This window comes from Oreochromis aureus, linkage group 3 (assembly GCF_013358895.1).
Source record: "Oreochromis aureus strain Israel breed Guangdong linkage group 3, ZZ_aureus, whole genome shotgun sequence".
NCBI lineage: Eukaryota > Metazoa > Chordata > Actinopteri > Cichliformes > Cichlidae > Oreochromis > Oreochromis aureus.
In genome coordinates, this window is record NC_052944.1 from 21,574,571 (window position 1) to 21,589,092 (window position 14,522).

Sequence of the window (14,522 nt, forward strand, 5' to 3'; positions counted from 1 at the left end):
TCCGAGGGCATTAAATTGAATATTCACATTTTGGATGTAAAATATGCTCAACACCACCTATTCTTGCTTGATATAGCCAATAGGAATTAGCTTGGATTAAATCAACGCCCGCCTTTAGCTTTGATTCGCTGACAAAAACAAACGTGCCCTCCAATTGGTTTTACGTGCAATAAAATTGATTATTCATTTAACTGGCTTGAATGGCCAATGAGCGTTTTACTACGGGTATCCACGTCCCACCTTCCGAAGAGTCAGCCCCTGTCTTTGTGAGTGGGCCACCCCGTAGTAAGACTCAATCTATATAAGCAAGCGTTGGACCTCTCAACACTCAGTAGCGCTTAGAGCGCTCCAGAGTGTGGATCAAAAAAAGGGAGGGGAACAGTCGGTAGTCAGCTTATATGTGATTAAACAAAATTAACTCGGCTTTAAAGGCAACCGACAGCAGAGGTCCCTGGACTATCGCCTTCGGAGACTTTCCGGTCACCGTTGGCGGCCTGACCAGAGTCGTGGTGACAATTTAAAGGCTGTTCCTGCTCACAAAGCGGCGTGCCGAGGAAGGACGCGTCTCTTTGAATAGACAGGATGCACGGACCGCCCTCCGGCGACAGCGCATGCCCATTGCGCACGATCAAGAGAGTTCAATTCGGCATCATCAGCCCAGATGAACTTGTAGGTTTTATTTATGGAGGGTGGGATTTTCGTATTTTAAATTCTATTACATATCACATAAGTTACGTTAGTGTCTCGAATTATCGTGTAATTTAAAATATAGGGCAACGACATGGTTCTGTTTACAACGAGGAAATCCTATTGTTAGCATAGCCTAGCTAGCTAACAGTAAGTTCAGCTAGCTTGAGCTAACTAGCATGTTGCAGGAAGTTTGAGAACTTAAAGCACATCACTATTTAAATAAATCCATGCTATCACATGAATGAAACCCCCTTTTATTAAGGCGTTTTGATAACTGGGCCCAGTGTGGAGATAGTATTTTGGTGTCTGTGAAGCTCTTTGATGTGTTCATTGCCTGTTTGAATCTTAACACAATAAAGGCATCGTTACTTCAATAAACTCATAGAGCACTTTTAAACCCGAAAGTCGTTTTTTAAACGTGGCACGACTGATATTTGATCAGTTTCTTGGTTTGCATTTTTTGTGATTTTTCATATAGCGAAAAGTTCAATATGAAGTTATCGTGGGCAGAGTTTCATGTTTTTTCACGCACAGTTTTTAGCGAAACAACACGTGTTACGTGGCGTGTACACGTGTTACTTTTTAATTTATATTTTACTTTATTATATTATTGAAAGAACTTACAAAATCAAAATTTATTGATTTTTGAGACATGATCAGTAATGTGAAAAAAAAAAGTCATTTACTTTGCTTTGTTTTCTCCTCAGAAACGGATGTCCGTCACAGAAGGGGGAATCAAGTACCCCGAAACAACAGAAGGAGGACGTCCGAAACTTGGTGGCCTTATGGATCCGAGACAGGGGGTCATAGAGCGAACTGGGAGATGTCAGACATGTGCAGGTATTGTCAATTTAGCATTTATTGTCCCTATATACTCTTTTAAAGGTGGGCCATGATGTCATATTGTTTACATTGCTTCTGTTTCTTCAGGCAACATGACTGAATGTCCAGGCCACTTTGGCCACATAGAACTAGCAAAACCAGTTTTCCACGTTGGCTTCATATCCAAGATTATGAAGGTTCTTCGGTGCGTCTGCTTCTTTTGCTCCAAGCTGCTAGTGGATTCAGTAAGTAGTAGTAGTAATACAGTACTGACGTTTCACTAGAAAAACAAACTTATTTCTGTCCTGATGTTTCAAGTTTTGATTCTTAAAACACCTTAATCCATTACTGTTAACCTATAGAACAATCCCAAGATCAAAGACATCCTCGCAAAATCCAAAGGACAGCCCAGGAAGCGTTTGACCCACGTCTACGAGTTGTGCAAAGGAAAAAACATCTGTGAAGGCGGAGAGGAGATGGACAACAAATTTGGAATGGAGCAGCAGGAGACGGAGGAGGATCTCACCAAGGAGAAGGTATTTGGGTGGGGCCTTTTAGTCACCGTGTACAAACATTCGTGGAAAGGCTCAGCTATTTAAGCTCATCCTTCCCTTATGTTTTACATAGGGTCACGGGGGCTGTGGGCGCTATCAACCACGCATTAAACGCTCCGGCTTGGAGCTGTATGCTGAGTGGAAACACGTTAATGAGGACTCACAGGAGAAGAAAATCTTGCTGAGTCCCGAGCGTGTGCATGAGATCTTCAAGCGCATCTCGGATGAAGAAGACATCATCTTGGGCATGGACCCCAAGTTCGCCCGACCAGAGTGGATGATTGTAACTGTGCTGCCTGTGCCTCCACTTGCTGTAAGGCCTGCTGTAGTGATGCAGGGCTCAGCTCGCAACCAGGTAAAGGACAACTGAGACTTTTTTTCCCTCCCATATATGTGAGAGCTTCTTAAATCATCATGGCTTACTTAACTTCTGTTTTAAAGGATGACTTGACCCACAAACTGGCCGACATCGTCAAGATCAACAACCAGCTGAGAAGAAATGAGCAGAGTGGTGCGGCTGCTCACGTCATAGCTGAAGATGTGAAGCTGCTTCAGTTTCATGTTGCCACTATGGTGGACAATGAATTGCCAGGCTTGCCAAGAGTATGTGTGTACTTTCTGGCACCGTAACAAAACAGAGAAGCATTTATGTGAGCCCAATATCATCTGCTATAACCAATGTTTTTCTACATCAGGCAATGCAAAAGTCTGGCCGCCCTCTTAAGTCCATAAAACAGCGTCTAAAGGGGAAGGAGGGGCGAGTGCGAGGTAACCTGATGGGGAAGCGTGTGGACTTCTCAGCTCGAACCGTCATCACCCCAGATCCCAACCTGCAAATCGACCAAGTGGGCGTACCACGATCCATCGCTGCCAACATGACCTTCCCAGAAATAGTCACACCTTTCAATATAGACAGGTAAGTTTTTATTTAATGATTTGTGCCTTCAAGAATTTTTTAATTTGAAGTGAACTTGTGTCAGCTAATTCATTCGGATGATGTCTGTCAGATTGCAAGAGCTGGTGCGACGAGGAAACAGCCAGTATCCCGGAGCCAAATACATCATCCGCGACAATGGAGACAGAATTGACCTGCGATTTCACCCAAAACCAAGTGACCTTCATCTGCAAATTGGCTACAAGGTAAGAAGGAAAAAATACATAATTAAAGCCTGACTTGATTTGCAATCCTGTGTATCTGTTCTGACTAAAAAGCACTTTTTTCTGTGTAGGTGGAGAGACACATGTGTGACGGGGACATTGTCATTTTCAACCGACAACCTACACTACATAAAATGTCCATGATGGGGCACAGAGTTCGGATTCTGCCGTGGTCCACATTTCGACTCAACCTCAGGTACTAAATGATTCGTCTTCTTGTCTTGAAAGTAATCTGAGTATCTGGAATTCGTTTTGTTTAGTAAATCTTTGACTATATTTGTTGTCAATTGCACATAGCTGTAATACAAGTGTTTTAGCGTTTCTAACAGCCCATCATCTCGTCTCCATCCAGTGTCACCACCCCCTACAATGCTGACTTTGACGGTGATGAAATGAACCTCCACCTGCCACAGTCCCTGGAGACGAGGGCAGAGATTCAGGAGCTGGCCATGGTGCCTCGTATGATCGTCACACCGCAGTCTAACAGGCCCGTCATGGGTATCGTGCAGGACACTCTGACTGCTGTTCGCAAATTCACCAAAAGGGACGTCTTCTTGGAGAGGGTAAGGAGATTTGTTTCATCACCAGCAGTTATTTCTCTTAAAGGATCCTAAATGCACAGTGCCTTTTGTACTCATTTAATTTTTTTTATCCCCTGTTACAGGGTGAAGTGATGAATCTCCTCATGTTCCTCTCCACCTGGGATGGGAAAATGCCTCAGCCGGCCATTCTCAAACCTCGTCCTCTGTGGACTGGCAAGCAGATCTTCAGTCTTATCATTCCAGGACACATTAATGTGATCCGCACACACAGCACCCACCCTGACGACGAGGACAGCGGCCCTTACAAGCACATATCACCCGGCGACACTAAGGTACAAAGGCCAGACCGTCTATGTATCAGTTACAGACTGGAAACTTATTACACTATAAGTAAACTCTTTATGATCTCTTTCATCAGGTTATAGTGGAGAACGGCGAGCTGATCATGGGCATCCTGTGTAAGAAGTCCCTGGGAACATCAGCTGGCTCCCTCGTCCACATCTCCTACCTGGAAATGGGCCATGACATCACCCGACTCTTCTACTCCAACATTCAGACTGTGGTCAACAACTGGCTGCTCATCGAGGGTGCGAAATTAGAAGTAGACCTTTATCACTATATTTCTGAATACACATTAAATACATTTTATCAAATTGATTCTTTTTATAATAAGCCCTTCTATTTTAACAGGTCATTCCATTGGTATTGGTGACTCTATTGCTGATGCCAAGACGTACCTTGACATCCAGAATACGATCAAGAAAGCCAAACAGGATGTGATAGAAGTAAGAACAATATTTCACAAACGTCTGAAACTCGGGACTGATTCCTATTTAGCTGGTTCATCAGTTTTTGCAGATAATCGAGGGAAATTTTATACAGGAAAATAATTTTTCTTTGACTCTCTGTCTACCAGGTCATTGAGAAAGCTCACAACAATGAGCTGGAGCCGACCCCTGGTAACACACTGAGGCAGACCTTTGAGAACCAGGTGAATCGCATCCTTAACGACGCTCGAGACAAAACGGGATCGTCTGCCCAGAAGTCTCTGTCCGAGTACAACAACTTCAAGTCCATGGTGGTGGCTGGATCTAAGGGCTCAAAGATTAACATCTCACAGGTAAAGGAGTCCTCCTTACCACCTTGCATTAGAGTAATTGGATTTGAGTAGAGTTCAAGACACCTGACTTGTCTTTCCTCCTTATTCAGGTTATTGCTGTGGTGGGGCAGCAGAACGTGGAGGGTAAGAGAATCCCGTTCGGCTTCAAACATCGCACATTGCCTCACTTCATCAAGGATGACTACGGTCCTGAGAGCAGAGGTTTTGTGGAGAACTCCTACCTGGCTGGCCTGACACCAACAGAATTCTTCTTCCACGCCATGGGAGGCAGAGAGGGTCTGATTGATACAGCTGTCAAGACAGCTGAGACTGGTAAGTCCGGACAGTCTGACTGAAAAATGGAGAATAAAATGTAAACGCAGTACAAGATGTTTAAGGAAAAAAACATAAATGTCCCATTTATAGGTTACATCCAGCGTCGTCTGATCAAGTCTATGGAGTCTGTGATGGTGAAGTACGATGGCACAGTGCGAAACTCCATCAATCAGGTGGTGCAGCTGCGATACGGTGAGGACGGCCTGGCGGGAGAGAATGTAGAGTTCCAAAACCTGGCAACAGTGAAACCCTCGCACAAAGCCTTTGAAAAGAAGTGAGTCACACACCTGACAGCTGCATGTGTTCAGTCACAGACCTGGAGTTTTAAAATGATTTTAAGATCTGTGCTGAGTATTTTATTCAGTTTTTTTTAAAGTGGTTAACATGCCTCATCTGATATTTCCAGGTTCAAATTTGACTGCACAAATGAGCGAGCACTGAGGCGAACGCTGCAAGAAGACGTGGTGAAAGACGTGATGACCAACGCTCATGTGCAGGGCACCTTGGAAAGGGAGTTTGATAAGATGAAGGAGGACAGGGAGATTCTACGAGCAATTTTCCCCACAGGCGACAGTAAGGTGTGTGAGATCACAGTAATAGATGTGTCTGTTCTTTGACTCTACAGCCCAAAATAAAAACTAAAGCATCTAAAAACAACCTTAAATGGCCCTTAAATGACATTTGAGGTTGATTCACACATTCTTAAACTAATAAATAAAAGCTGGACTGTCTGTGGACTTTTGTGCACCCACTTTTCTTTCGACCATGTTTCTGTCTGCTAATCATTCGTGAGGATACATACATAAATCAGCATATTTCTTTTCTTTTTTTGGGCCAGACATTTCCTCTGAGAGATGTGTTCACTTTTATAAACCGGAGCCAGTCAAAATATGGGACACTGGCTGAATTGTCCCACACAAAGTGGGACAACTGGTCAGCTTGACTACCGAGAGTGCAGAAATACTCATTCTGCTATGCTGCTTCACCTGCAGGTGGTGCTGCCGTGCAACCTGGCCAGAATGATCTGGAACGCTCAGAAGATCTTCCGAATCAACCCCCGAACTCCGACAGACCTCCATCCTCTCAGAGTGGTCGAGGGTAAGCTTAAAAATAAGAAACCTCACTGAAGCTGCAGCTCTTTATGTTCGAGGATGAGTTGTGCGTGTGGAGGCGTCGCTGGCTGTTAGAGCTGAGAGGTCATGACCTGGCCTCAGGTGCTTCTTAAAGCTTTGTAAAGCCACTTGGTGAATTCCTGCCTGTTATATAACAAGCGTAATGATTAGATCATCATAGCTCCAGTGTACTGACAGGGAGGACAGGTGTTTATTTTCTCTGTAGCGTACACCACTGTAGACAAAATTTCAGTCTTTGTGCATTTGTATCCTCAGGTGTTCACGACCTGAGTAGGAAGCTGGTGATTGTGAATGGCGACGACCCTCTGAGTAGACAGGCCCAGCAGAACGCCACCTTGCTCTTTAACATCCACCTGCGCTCCACGCTGTGCTCCAAGCGCATGACCGAGGAGTTCAGGCTGTCCACCGAGGCTTTCGACTGGCTGCTGGGAGAGATTGAGACCAAGTTCAACCAGTCTATCGTGAGTTTAGCACATTGACGTGAGGGGTTTAAGAGCTTTTAGGCTTCTGGACAGGTGAACATCATGTTTTGTTTTCCTGCACCTCCTTTTCCAGGCTCACCCTGGTGAGATGGTGGGTGCTCTGGCCGCTCAGTCTCTGGGAGAGCCAGCCACTCAGATGACCCTGAACACTTTCCACTACGCCGGCGTGTCCGCCAAGAACGTAACACTCGGTGTGCCCCGTCTGAAGGAGTTGATCAACATTTCGAAGAGGCCAAAGACGCCTTCACTGACTGTTTTCCTGCTGGGTCAGGCAGCACGTGATGCAGAGAGGGCCAAAGATATCCTCTGTCGGCTGGAGCACACAACACTGAGAAAAGTAAGAGGAAGTCATCGAATGTACCTTTATTTTGATGGGATGTAGAGGAAGCTACAGGAAATGTCATTTTTCAGAAAATTGTTCGGTACAATGTACAAGCTGGATTCTTTTTCTCTCAGGTGACTGCCAACACCGCCATCTACTACGACCCCAACCCGCAGAACACGGTGGTGGCTGAGGACCAGGAGTGGGTGAACGTCTACTACGAGATGCCCGACTTCGACGTGACGCGCATTTCGCCGTGGCTCCTGCGCATCGAGCTCGACCGGAAGCACATGACAGATCGCAAACTGACTATGGAGCAGATTGCAGAGAAAATCAATGCAGGTGCGGTGTGGACACAAATTTTCCTTTTCTTTTTTAATTTTCCATTTTCAGAATGAATTTACCGTAATGTAACTGTGGCGTCTCTGTCAGGTTTTGGAGAAGACCTCAACTGCATCTTCAACGACGACAACGCTGAGAAGCTGGTGCTGCGAATCAGAATCATGAACAGTGATGAAAACAAGTTCCAGGAGGTGGGCAGCAGTGATGATTTTAATAACAGTAAATTCACTCTAGTCAGATTTTATTTTTATTCATTTTATTTATTTTTAATTTTTGTTTCCTGCCTAGGACGAGGAGGTGGTGGACAAGATGGATGACGACGTCTTCCTGAGGTGCATCGAGTCCAACATGCTGACAGACATGACTCTGCAGGGCATCGAGCAGATCAGCAAGGTAATGGATAAGGCACATTTTAATGATTGCTGCAGGAAAGTTAATGTTCTCGGACTCATCACTAAAGCCTGATTATAAGCTAAAGGCCCACCTCCTCTCCTTCAGGTGTACATGCACTTGCCCCAAACTGACAATAAGAAGAAGATCATCATCACTGAGGACGGTGAGTTCAAAGCCCTGCAGGAGTGGATCCTCGAGACGGACGGAGTGAGTCTCATGAGAGTGCTCAGCGAGAAAGACGTCGATCCCGTCAGGACCACCTCCAACGACATTGTGGAGATATTCACGGTACAAAAGCATAAAAATGGTTTCATCTCAATGGAGCAAAATGCAGTTTTGTTTTTTTGTTTGTTTGTTTTTGTTGTCCTCCTTATTTACTTTTCCCTCTCCTCTCCTGCTCTTTCTCTCTGTTAGGTCTTGGGAATTGAGGCTGTGCGAAAGGCTCTGGAGAGGGAGTTGTACCACGTCATCTCCTTCGACGGTTCCTACGTCAACTACCGCCACTTGGCTCTGCTCTGTGACACCATGACCTGCCGAGGTCACTTGATGGCCATCACCCGTCACGGCATCAACCGCCAAGACACGGGGCCACTCATGAAGTGTTCCTTCGAGGAGACGGTACGAGAACGAACTGCTGAATTATTTTTAATCTGAATCATGAAGATTTTTTTCCTCATAGTTATTTTCTTTTTTTGTTTTTCTCTTTAGGTGGATGTGTTGATGGAGGCGTCATCCCATGGAGAGTGCGATCCCATGAAGGGTGTGTCAGAGAATATCATGCTTGGCCAGCTAGCCCCAGCGGGGACGGGCTGCTTTGACCTCCTGCTGGACGCTGAGAAGTGCAAATACGGCATGGAGATTCCCACAAACATACCCGGCATCAGTGTGGCTGGACGTAAGTGGGGGGGAAACGTCTGTTGGATAGAACCAGGGATTGTTTGTATTGCAGATTTTTATTTTTTATTTTTGTCACGATATTTACATCCCGTCTCCATCTGATTTGCAGCCACAGGAATGTTCTTCGGCACTGTGCCCAGTCCCATGAGCGGCATGTCCCCTGCTATGACCCCATGGAACACGGGAGCTACCCCAGCCTATGGCGCTTGGTCTCCCAGTGTCGGTAAGTGTGTGTGTGTGTGTGTGTGTGTGTGTGTGTGTGTGCCTACATTGCTTTGTGGTTCTTTTTATTTTGTTCTTTATTTACTGATGTTTGATTTTTAATTTATCCTCCAGGCAGCGGCATGACCCCTGGAGGAGCAGGGTTCTCCCCCAGTGCAGCATCAGACGCAAGTGGCTTCTCTCCTGGTTACTCCCCTGCTTGGTCTCCCACTCCTGGCTCTCCAGGATCTCCGGGACCTGCCAGCCCATACATCCCGTCTCCAGGTTAGACACTGACTGGGCACATCTGATCTCTTGTTTGGGCTGTTAGCTTAGATACGCGCTTCAAAATGTCTTTAAATCCAGTTGTTGCTTTTTAAGGATGTTAAATCTCCATGCATTAGAATCAAAGACTGATCCTGGATGGTTTCTTACTCGTCTCTAAAATATCTTGTCTTCTTTAGGTGGAGCCATGTCACCAAACTACTCCCCCACCTCCCCCGCCTACGAGCCTCGTTCCCCAGGCGGCTACACCCCACAGAGCCCGGGCTACTCCCCTACCTCTCCGTCCTACTCCCCCACATCTCCCTCTTACTCTCCCACCAGCCCCAACTACAGCCCGACATCTCCTTCCTACTCGCCCACCTCGCCCAGTTACTCCCCAACTTCTCCTTCCTATTCACCCACGTCTCCTTCCTACTCTCCGACGTCTCCCTCCTACTCCCCCACCTCTCCGTCTTACTCCCCCACCTCCCCCTCCTACTCTCCCACTTCGCCCAGCTATAGCCCGACGTCGCCGAGCTACAGCCCGACGTCGCCCAGCTATTCACCCACCTCACCTTCTTACTCTCCCACCTCGCCTTCTTACTCCCCCACCTCTCCATCCTATTCGCCCACCTCCCCCTCGTACTCCCCCACGTCTCCTTCCTACTCGCCGACCAGCCCGAGCTACAGCCCCACATCACCAAACTACACCCCCACCTCACCCAGTTACTCCCCTACCTCCCCATCTTACTCCCCGACATCGCCGTCTTACTCCCCGACTTCTCCCAACTACACCCCGACCAGCCCCAACTACTCACCCACTTCTCCCTCATACTCACCCACCTCTCCGTCATACTCGCCTTCCAGTCCACGCTACACCCCGCAGTCGCCCACTTACACGCCCAGCTCACCATCATACAGCCCCAGCTCGCCCTCTTACTCCCCCACCTCACCCAAATATACTCCGACCTCGCCTTCATACAGCCCCAGCTCCCCGGAGTACACCCCCACCTCCCCCAAATATTCCCCCACCTCACCAAAGTACTCCCCAACATCGCCGAAGTACTCTCCCACTTCTCCTACTTACTCTCCGACGACTCCAAAATACAGCCCCACCTCTCCCACCTACTCCCCCACCTCCCCCACCTATACCCCCACCAGCCCCAAATACTCTCCTACATCCCCCACTTACTCCCCAACTTCACCCAAATACTCACCCACATCTCCCACATACTCGCCGACTAGTCCCAAAGGCTCGACATACAGCCCCACCTCCCCTGGATACAGCCCCACCTCCCCCACCTACAGCCCGGCCATCAGCCCTGACGACAGCGATGAGGAGAACAACTGATGAGCCGCGGAGGAGAAGGGGAGGCGGCTAAAAGAAAAACAGAACGGGGACGAAGCTCCATCACCTCGTGGGAGACAACTAAACGGACAGCATCTTTAAACAGCTGGAGGTGACGGAGCTTTTAGCCACTGGAGGGTCCCAAATGTGATCATTTCCTGTGAGGAAAACTCAAGCTTGGGATCATCTGAAGGAGCTGCCTCCGCCTCGTCTTTAACCCTTCCCACCCCCCCAAAAAAGTTCAAAACTATTATGTGAAAGACTTGAACTGCTTTGCCTGAAGGAAAAAATAAGAGGCTGCCTTTTTGAAATAGTTTTTTAATTTTCACATGGGGTGTTGAAGCAAAACTGAGAATCCCTCAAGAGAATGAAAAGGAGAGGAAGATGTGGTGAATATTTAAACTGTGGAGGGGGAAATGAGTCTCTTTTTAACTTTATAGTGTGCTGCATCCAGTCTCTCTCTCTTGCTCTTATTCTTTAAATGTTTTGTTTGGTTCCTGGAACGCGTACATATTGCCAAAAGCCTTTTCCGAAAAGCTAAGCGGATTGTATTCATCACCAAAAGCATAAGCTGGAAGGAAAATCGAGGAGGGTTAGCCTGCGCCTTTTTGTTTACTGCACATTTCACCGAGGTGTATCTTGTGAGATCCCCCGCTCTTTTTTTTTTTCCCCTCCTGCTTTTGTAAAAGAACACTTGCTGCAAGTTGGTTTTGGGGGTTCGAGTGCGATTACATTAAAACATGTCGTCTCCATTAACGCAACCATTACAGGAGAGAGAAACTGGTATGCAGTTTATACAAAAAAAAAGACGCTTCTCATTCAGAGCATCTTCGACTACATAAGCGTATGTACCCATCGCCCTCTTCCTCCTTCACACCCCAGAGTGCTGAATGATGTCATAAACACCCACCAGCATCCTATTGTCCTCTGCTATTTTGGAGACTTGTGCATCAAAAGCAAAAAAAAAAAGAAAACTTTTCCAAATGATCTTCCCCTGATGCGGGAGAATTTAAAGATTTCTATTAAATAAAATAGAAGGATTGTCTTTACTTTTGAGTTCAGGAGGAAATGGGGCAGCCGTGGATGAGGGATATTAGTTTGGCATTGCTGCTTCTGTCACTGTTTGCATGAGTAGCACATGTTGAAACATTTTGATCAAGCTTTAGTTTGAGCTTCTTTTTTTTTCTCTTTTTTTTCCACATCCATCTGGCTTTTCACTAATCATTGTCCCATCTGATAGCTGATGTGTACACAGGTTTATTTGGACTATTTAAGAAAGAAAGTTAACTACTATTCTGTGTGAATAGAGACAAAGTAAGAATTTACTTGTTTGCTTTTGGTGATTTTTGTAAACCTGTTTCCAGGAGGCTCATGTTCACACACTGTGGATGAAGAGGGCAGGGGGTGAAGGAGGAGTGCTTTATTTTTTTTACATTTTTCTCCCACTCACGATTTACTTTTCTGTTCACTCTCAGCTGTATCGCATTTCGCCCGATGTCACCAGGTTGTGATAGAGGAAAGGTTGAACTTATTTTTATTTTGTCCTCGGTAAGAGTAACGATTTTTTTTCTTTGAAAGCAGAGATCGTCCAGAGAAACTGCGCCTTTGGCCTCTCTTTAAAACACTGTTACCCACTACATTAGTGTGAGCTTTCTTTTCAGTGCGGGTGCTTTCTCTCGTGCTTTGGTGATGTCAGGGAACAGTCTGTACCCCTGATGGAAAAACTCATCTGAATATTTTGGACTTGCTGGATCCCCTTCCCTTTTCCCTCTTCATCCACGAGTGATCCTCATTTCTGAAAATCAGTGTTTTTGTTTTTTCTTTCTACAAGTGTACCTGTGACGAGGGGAATCATAGGGAGGAGAGCAGGTGTTGGATGTGATTGGGAGTCCCGAGGCATCGGTTGGGTTTTTGTTCTGAAAATGTTCAAATGTCTACTTTTGTAAAACACTGCTTCCCCAGTGGGTGTTGAATTGAAAGGACTGCATCCCTCTGGCCTTTGACAGAAAGCGGGTTTGGTCACTGCACTCGGTAAATAACTCGGTGGGCGCTGTAAGATTTTGTCCACTACGTCTGCATCCAATCCTGTAGTCTTAAATATGTGCTGTTCTGTCAATGCAGGTCATCGGGACTCCCAGTGTGAATGAATGAGAGTGTGTGTGTGTGAATGAAAGGTGATGCAGGGTGTAAAGCTGAGGAATGACTTTACATGTGTGGGCAAAGGAAGGTTTAAATTAAAGTTGCCACTGTATAGAAATCAAGTCATGATCTCATTCTCTGTATCTGTTCTTTGTTTTTGACTTGAAAAAACCGAATAAAAGTTTTACTATAAAATAGTTTTGTCTTTTTTAAATCAGCATCTACATTTAGTAATTATGGTGATTTTTATTTCAGGCACTTATAAATCTGATTTGCAGCATTCAGTTTTCCTGCTAATAAAATGTAAATTGAATGGAGAAACTTGGAATGCATCTGGAAAGTATTCTCAGCCATTTACTTGTGCCATATTTTGTCATTTCACAGTCTTACTCCAAAATAGATTAAATTCACTTTTCATCTCAAAATTCTGCACACAGTAAGTCCAGTGAATTGTCGGCTGATCTCTATGACAGGATTGTATCAAGGCGTGGAGGTCCCTATGAACTCAGCAGCTTCATCTCTAAATGGAAGAAGTTTGTAAACCAGCAGGACTCTTCCTAGAGCTCTCCGCCTGACCAGTCAGGGAGGTGACCAAGAACCTGATGGTCACTCTAACAGAGCTCCACCTCGCTCTGTGGAGAGAGGAGAGCCTTCCAGGAGGACAATCATTTCTGCAGGATTCCACCAATCAAAACTGTTTGGTAGAATGAGCAGACTGAAGCCACTTAGTCTCAGAAGCCGGGAAAAAAGGCAGTTTTGTCCAGGATTACTTAGTTTTAAGTTACACATGAATTAACAAGTAAAGCTCTCTCTGCTTTCATATTAAACAGCTTCTGTCAGGAAAGGTCTCCCTCTTTGCAGCCAACCTTTACGTCACTGCCATCTTGTGGCCGCAAGATGGCAGTGACTTATTTGCGGAGTCTTTAAAAGGAAGCCTTTGAGTCAGTGATTTGGAATCATGTTTGACAAACTTTCATTAGGAAAGTCCAGATTATTACTTGATTCCCATTTTCCTCGTGTGTTGGAGACTCACTCTGAAAGCATGTTTGATTTACATCATCATTTTGGGACATTTTCTTCATCATCTTATTTAGATAGAACTATTAATCCCTCAGGTGGGTTCCTCTGGGAAATTCAGTAAATTCATCCCTTATGGATCTATAAATTAGAGAGCCTGATGCTGTCAGAGGTGTAAACTCCCACCAGTCTTAAAAATGAAGCTGTGACAGATGAATACAGATCTGAGGTATGAGGTCCTTTTAATGTGTTCCTGTTTGAAGCTCATTGATTGCTTTGTGCTTATTCTCCTGTGTATTCATCACTGTGAGATCCTTTCAGTGTTTGCTCCTGCTTTGAGCTGATTTCAAACATCATGTTGATGTTTGTGCTCGCCTCCCGTACATCTGTGGTTTCATGTCTGTGGCTGCACTGTTTTTGACTTTCTATCACAGTCACGTCAGCACTGACAAGCTTCAAGTCGAGGAAGACGGTGTCCAGCAGGAGGCTGAGTGGATCTCAAAGTCTTTGCCCCCCTGCAAAAACCTCCTCTCCCAGTGGGAGCTGGAGTGCCTTGGGTAAGAGTCGTGAACATACGTTCAGTATGCAGCCAGTATTCAGCTAAAGTCAGTGACTTGATAAGCAACAGAATCATGTACAAGGAGGAGAAAATCTTCGGACTTCCTCCTCTTTGTGCTCGTGTTTGAGATTGCCTAACCTGAAGCAGACGTGCTACATGAACCCCACTCTACAAGCACGATCGCTCTTTCCTTTATCCACCAAGTTTGCAAATCATTACCAGGA

The 14,522-nt window shown here is 45.7% G+C and overlaps 1 protein-coding gene across 1 annotated transcript; it reads left to right on the top strand.

Moving 5' to 3' along the window:
• Nucleotides 1-347: 347 nt before the first annotated feature.
• Nucleotides 348-12,917, top strand: polr2a (RNA polymerase II subunit A). The gene is made up of 29 exons (XM_031753160.2): nucleotides 348-669; nucleotides 1,398-1,530; nucleotides 1,621-1,757; nucleotides 1,875-2,048; nucleotides 2,140-2,421; nucleotides 2,508-2,669; nucleotides 2,762-2,982; nucleotides 3,074-3,206; nucleotides 3,296-3,420; nucleotides 3,577-3,787; nucleotides 3,889-4,098; nucleotides 4,185-4,353; nucleotides 4,457-4,551; nucleotides 4,683-4,886; nucleotides 4,976-5,198; nucleotides 5,292-5,475; nucleotides 5,608-5,779; nucleotides 6,194-6,299; nucleotides 6,590-6,795; nucleotides 6,890-7,153; nucleotides 7,273-7,480; nucleotides 7,571-7,671; nucleotides 7,769-7,873; nucleotides 7,979-8,161; nucleotides 8,288-8,491; nucleotides 8,582-8,768; nucleotides 8,880-8,993; nucleotides 9,107-9,256; nucleotides 9,436-12,917. Exons 1-29 carry the CDS (start codon nucleotides 583-585, stop codon nucleotides 10,584-10,586), a joined length of 5,901 nt encoding a protein of 1,966 aa, XP_031609020.2. The 5' UTR covers nucleotides 348-582; the 3' UTR covers nucleotides 10,587-12,917.
• The last annotated feature ends 1,605 nt before the right edge of the window (nucleotides 12,918-14,522 follow it).

Excerpts from the sequence above, each read along its gene's own strand:
- polr2a (XM_031753160.2), top strand. The coding sequence starts at position 583 with ATGCACGGACCGCCCTCCGGCGACAGCGCATGCCCATTGCGCACGATC. Across the intron at positions 2,983-3,073 it reads ACACCTTTCAATATAGACAG|ATTGCAAGAGCTGGTGCGAC; the intron begins GTAAGTTTTTAT and ends GATGTCTGTCAG. Across the intron at positions 7,154-7,272 it reads AGCACACAACACTGAGAAAA|GTGACTGCCAACACCGCCAT; the intron begins GTAAGAGGAAGT and ends TTTTTCTCTCAG.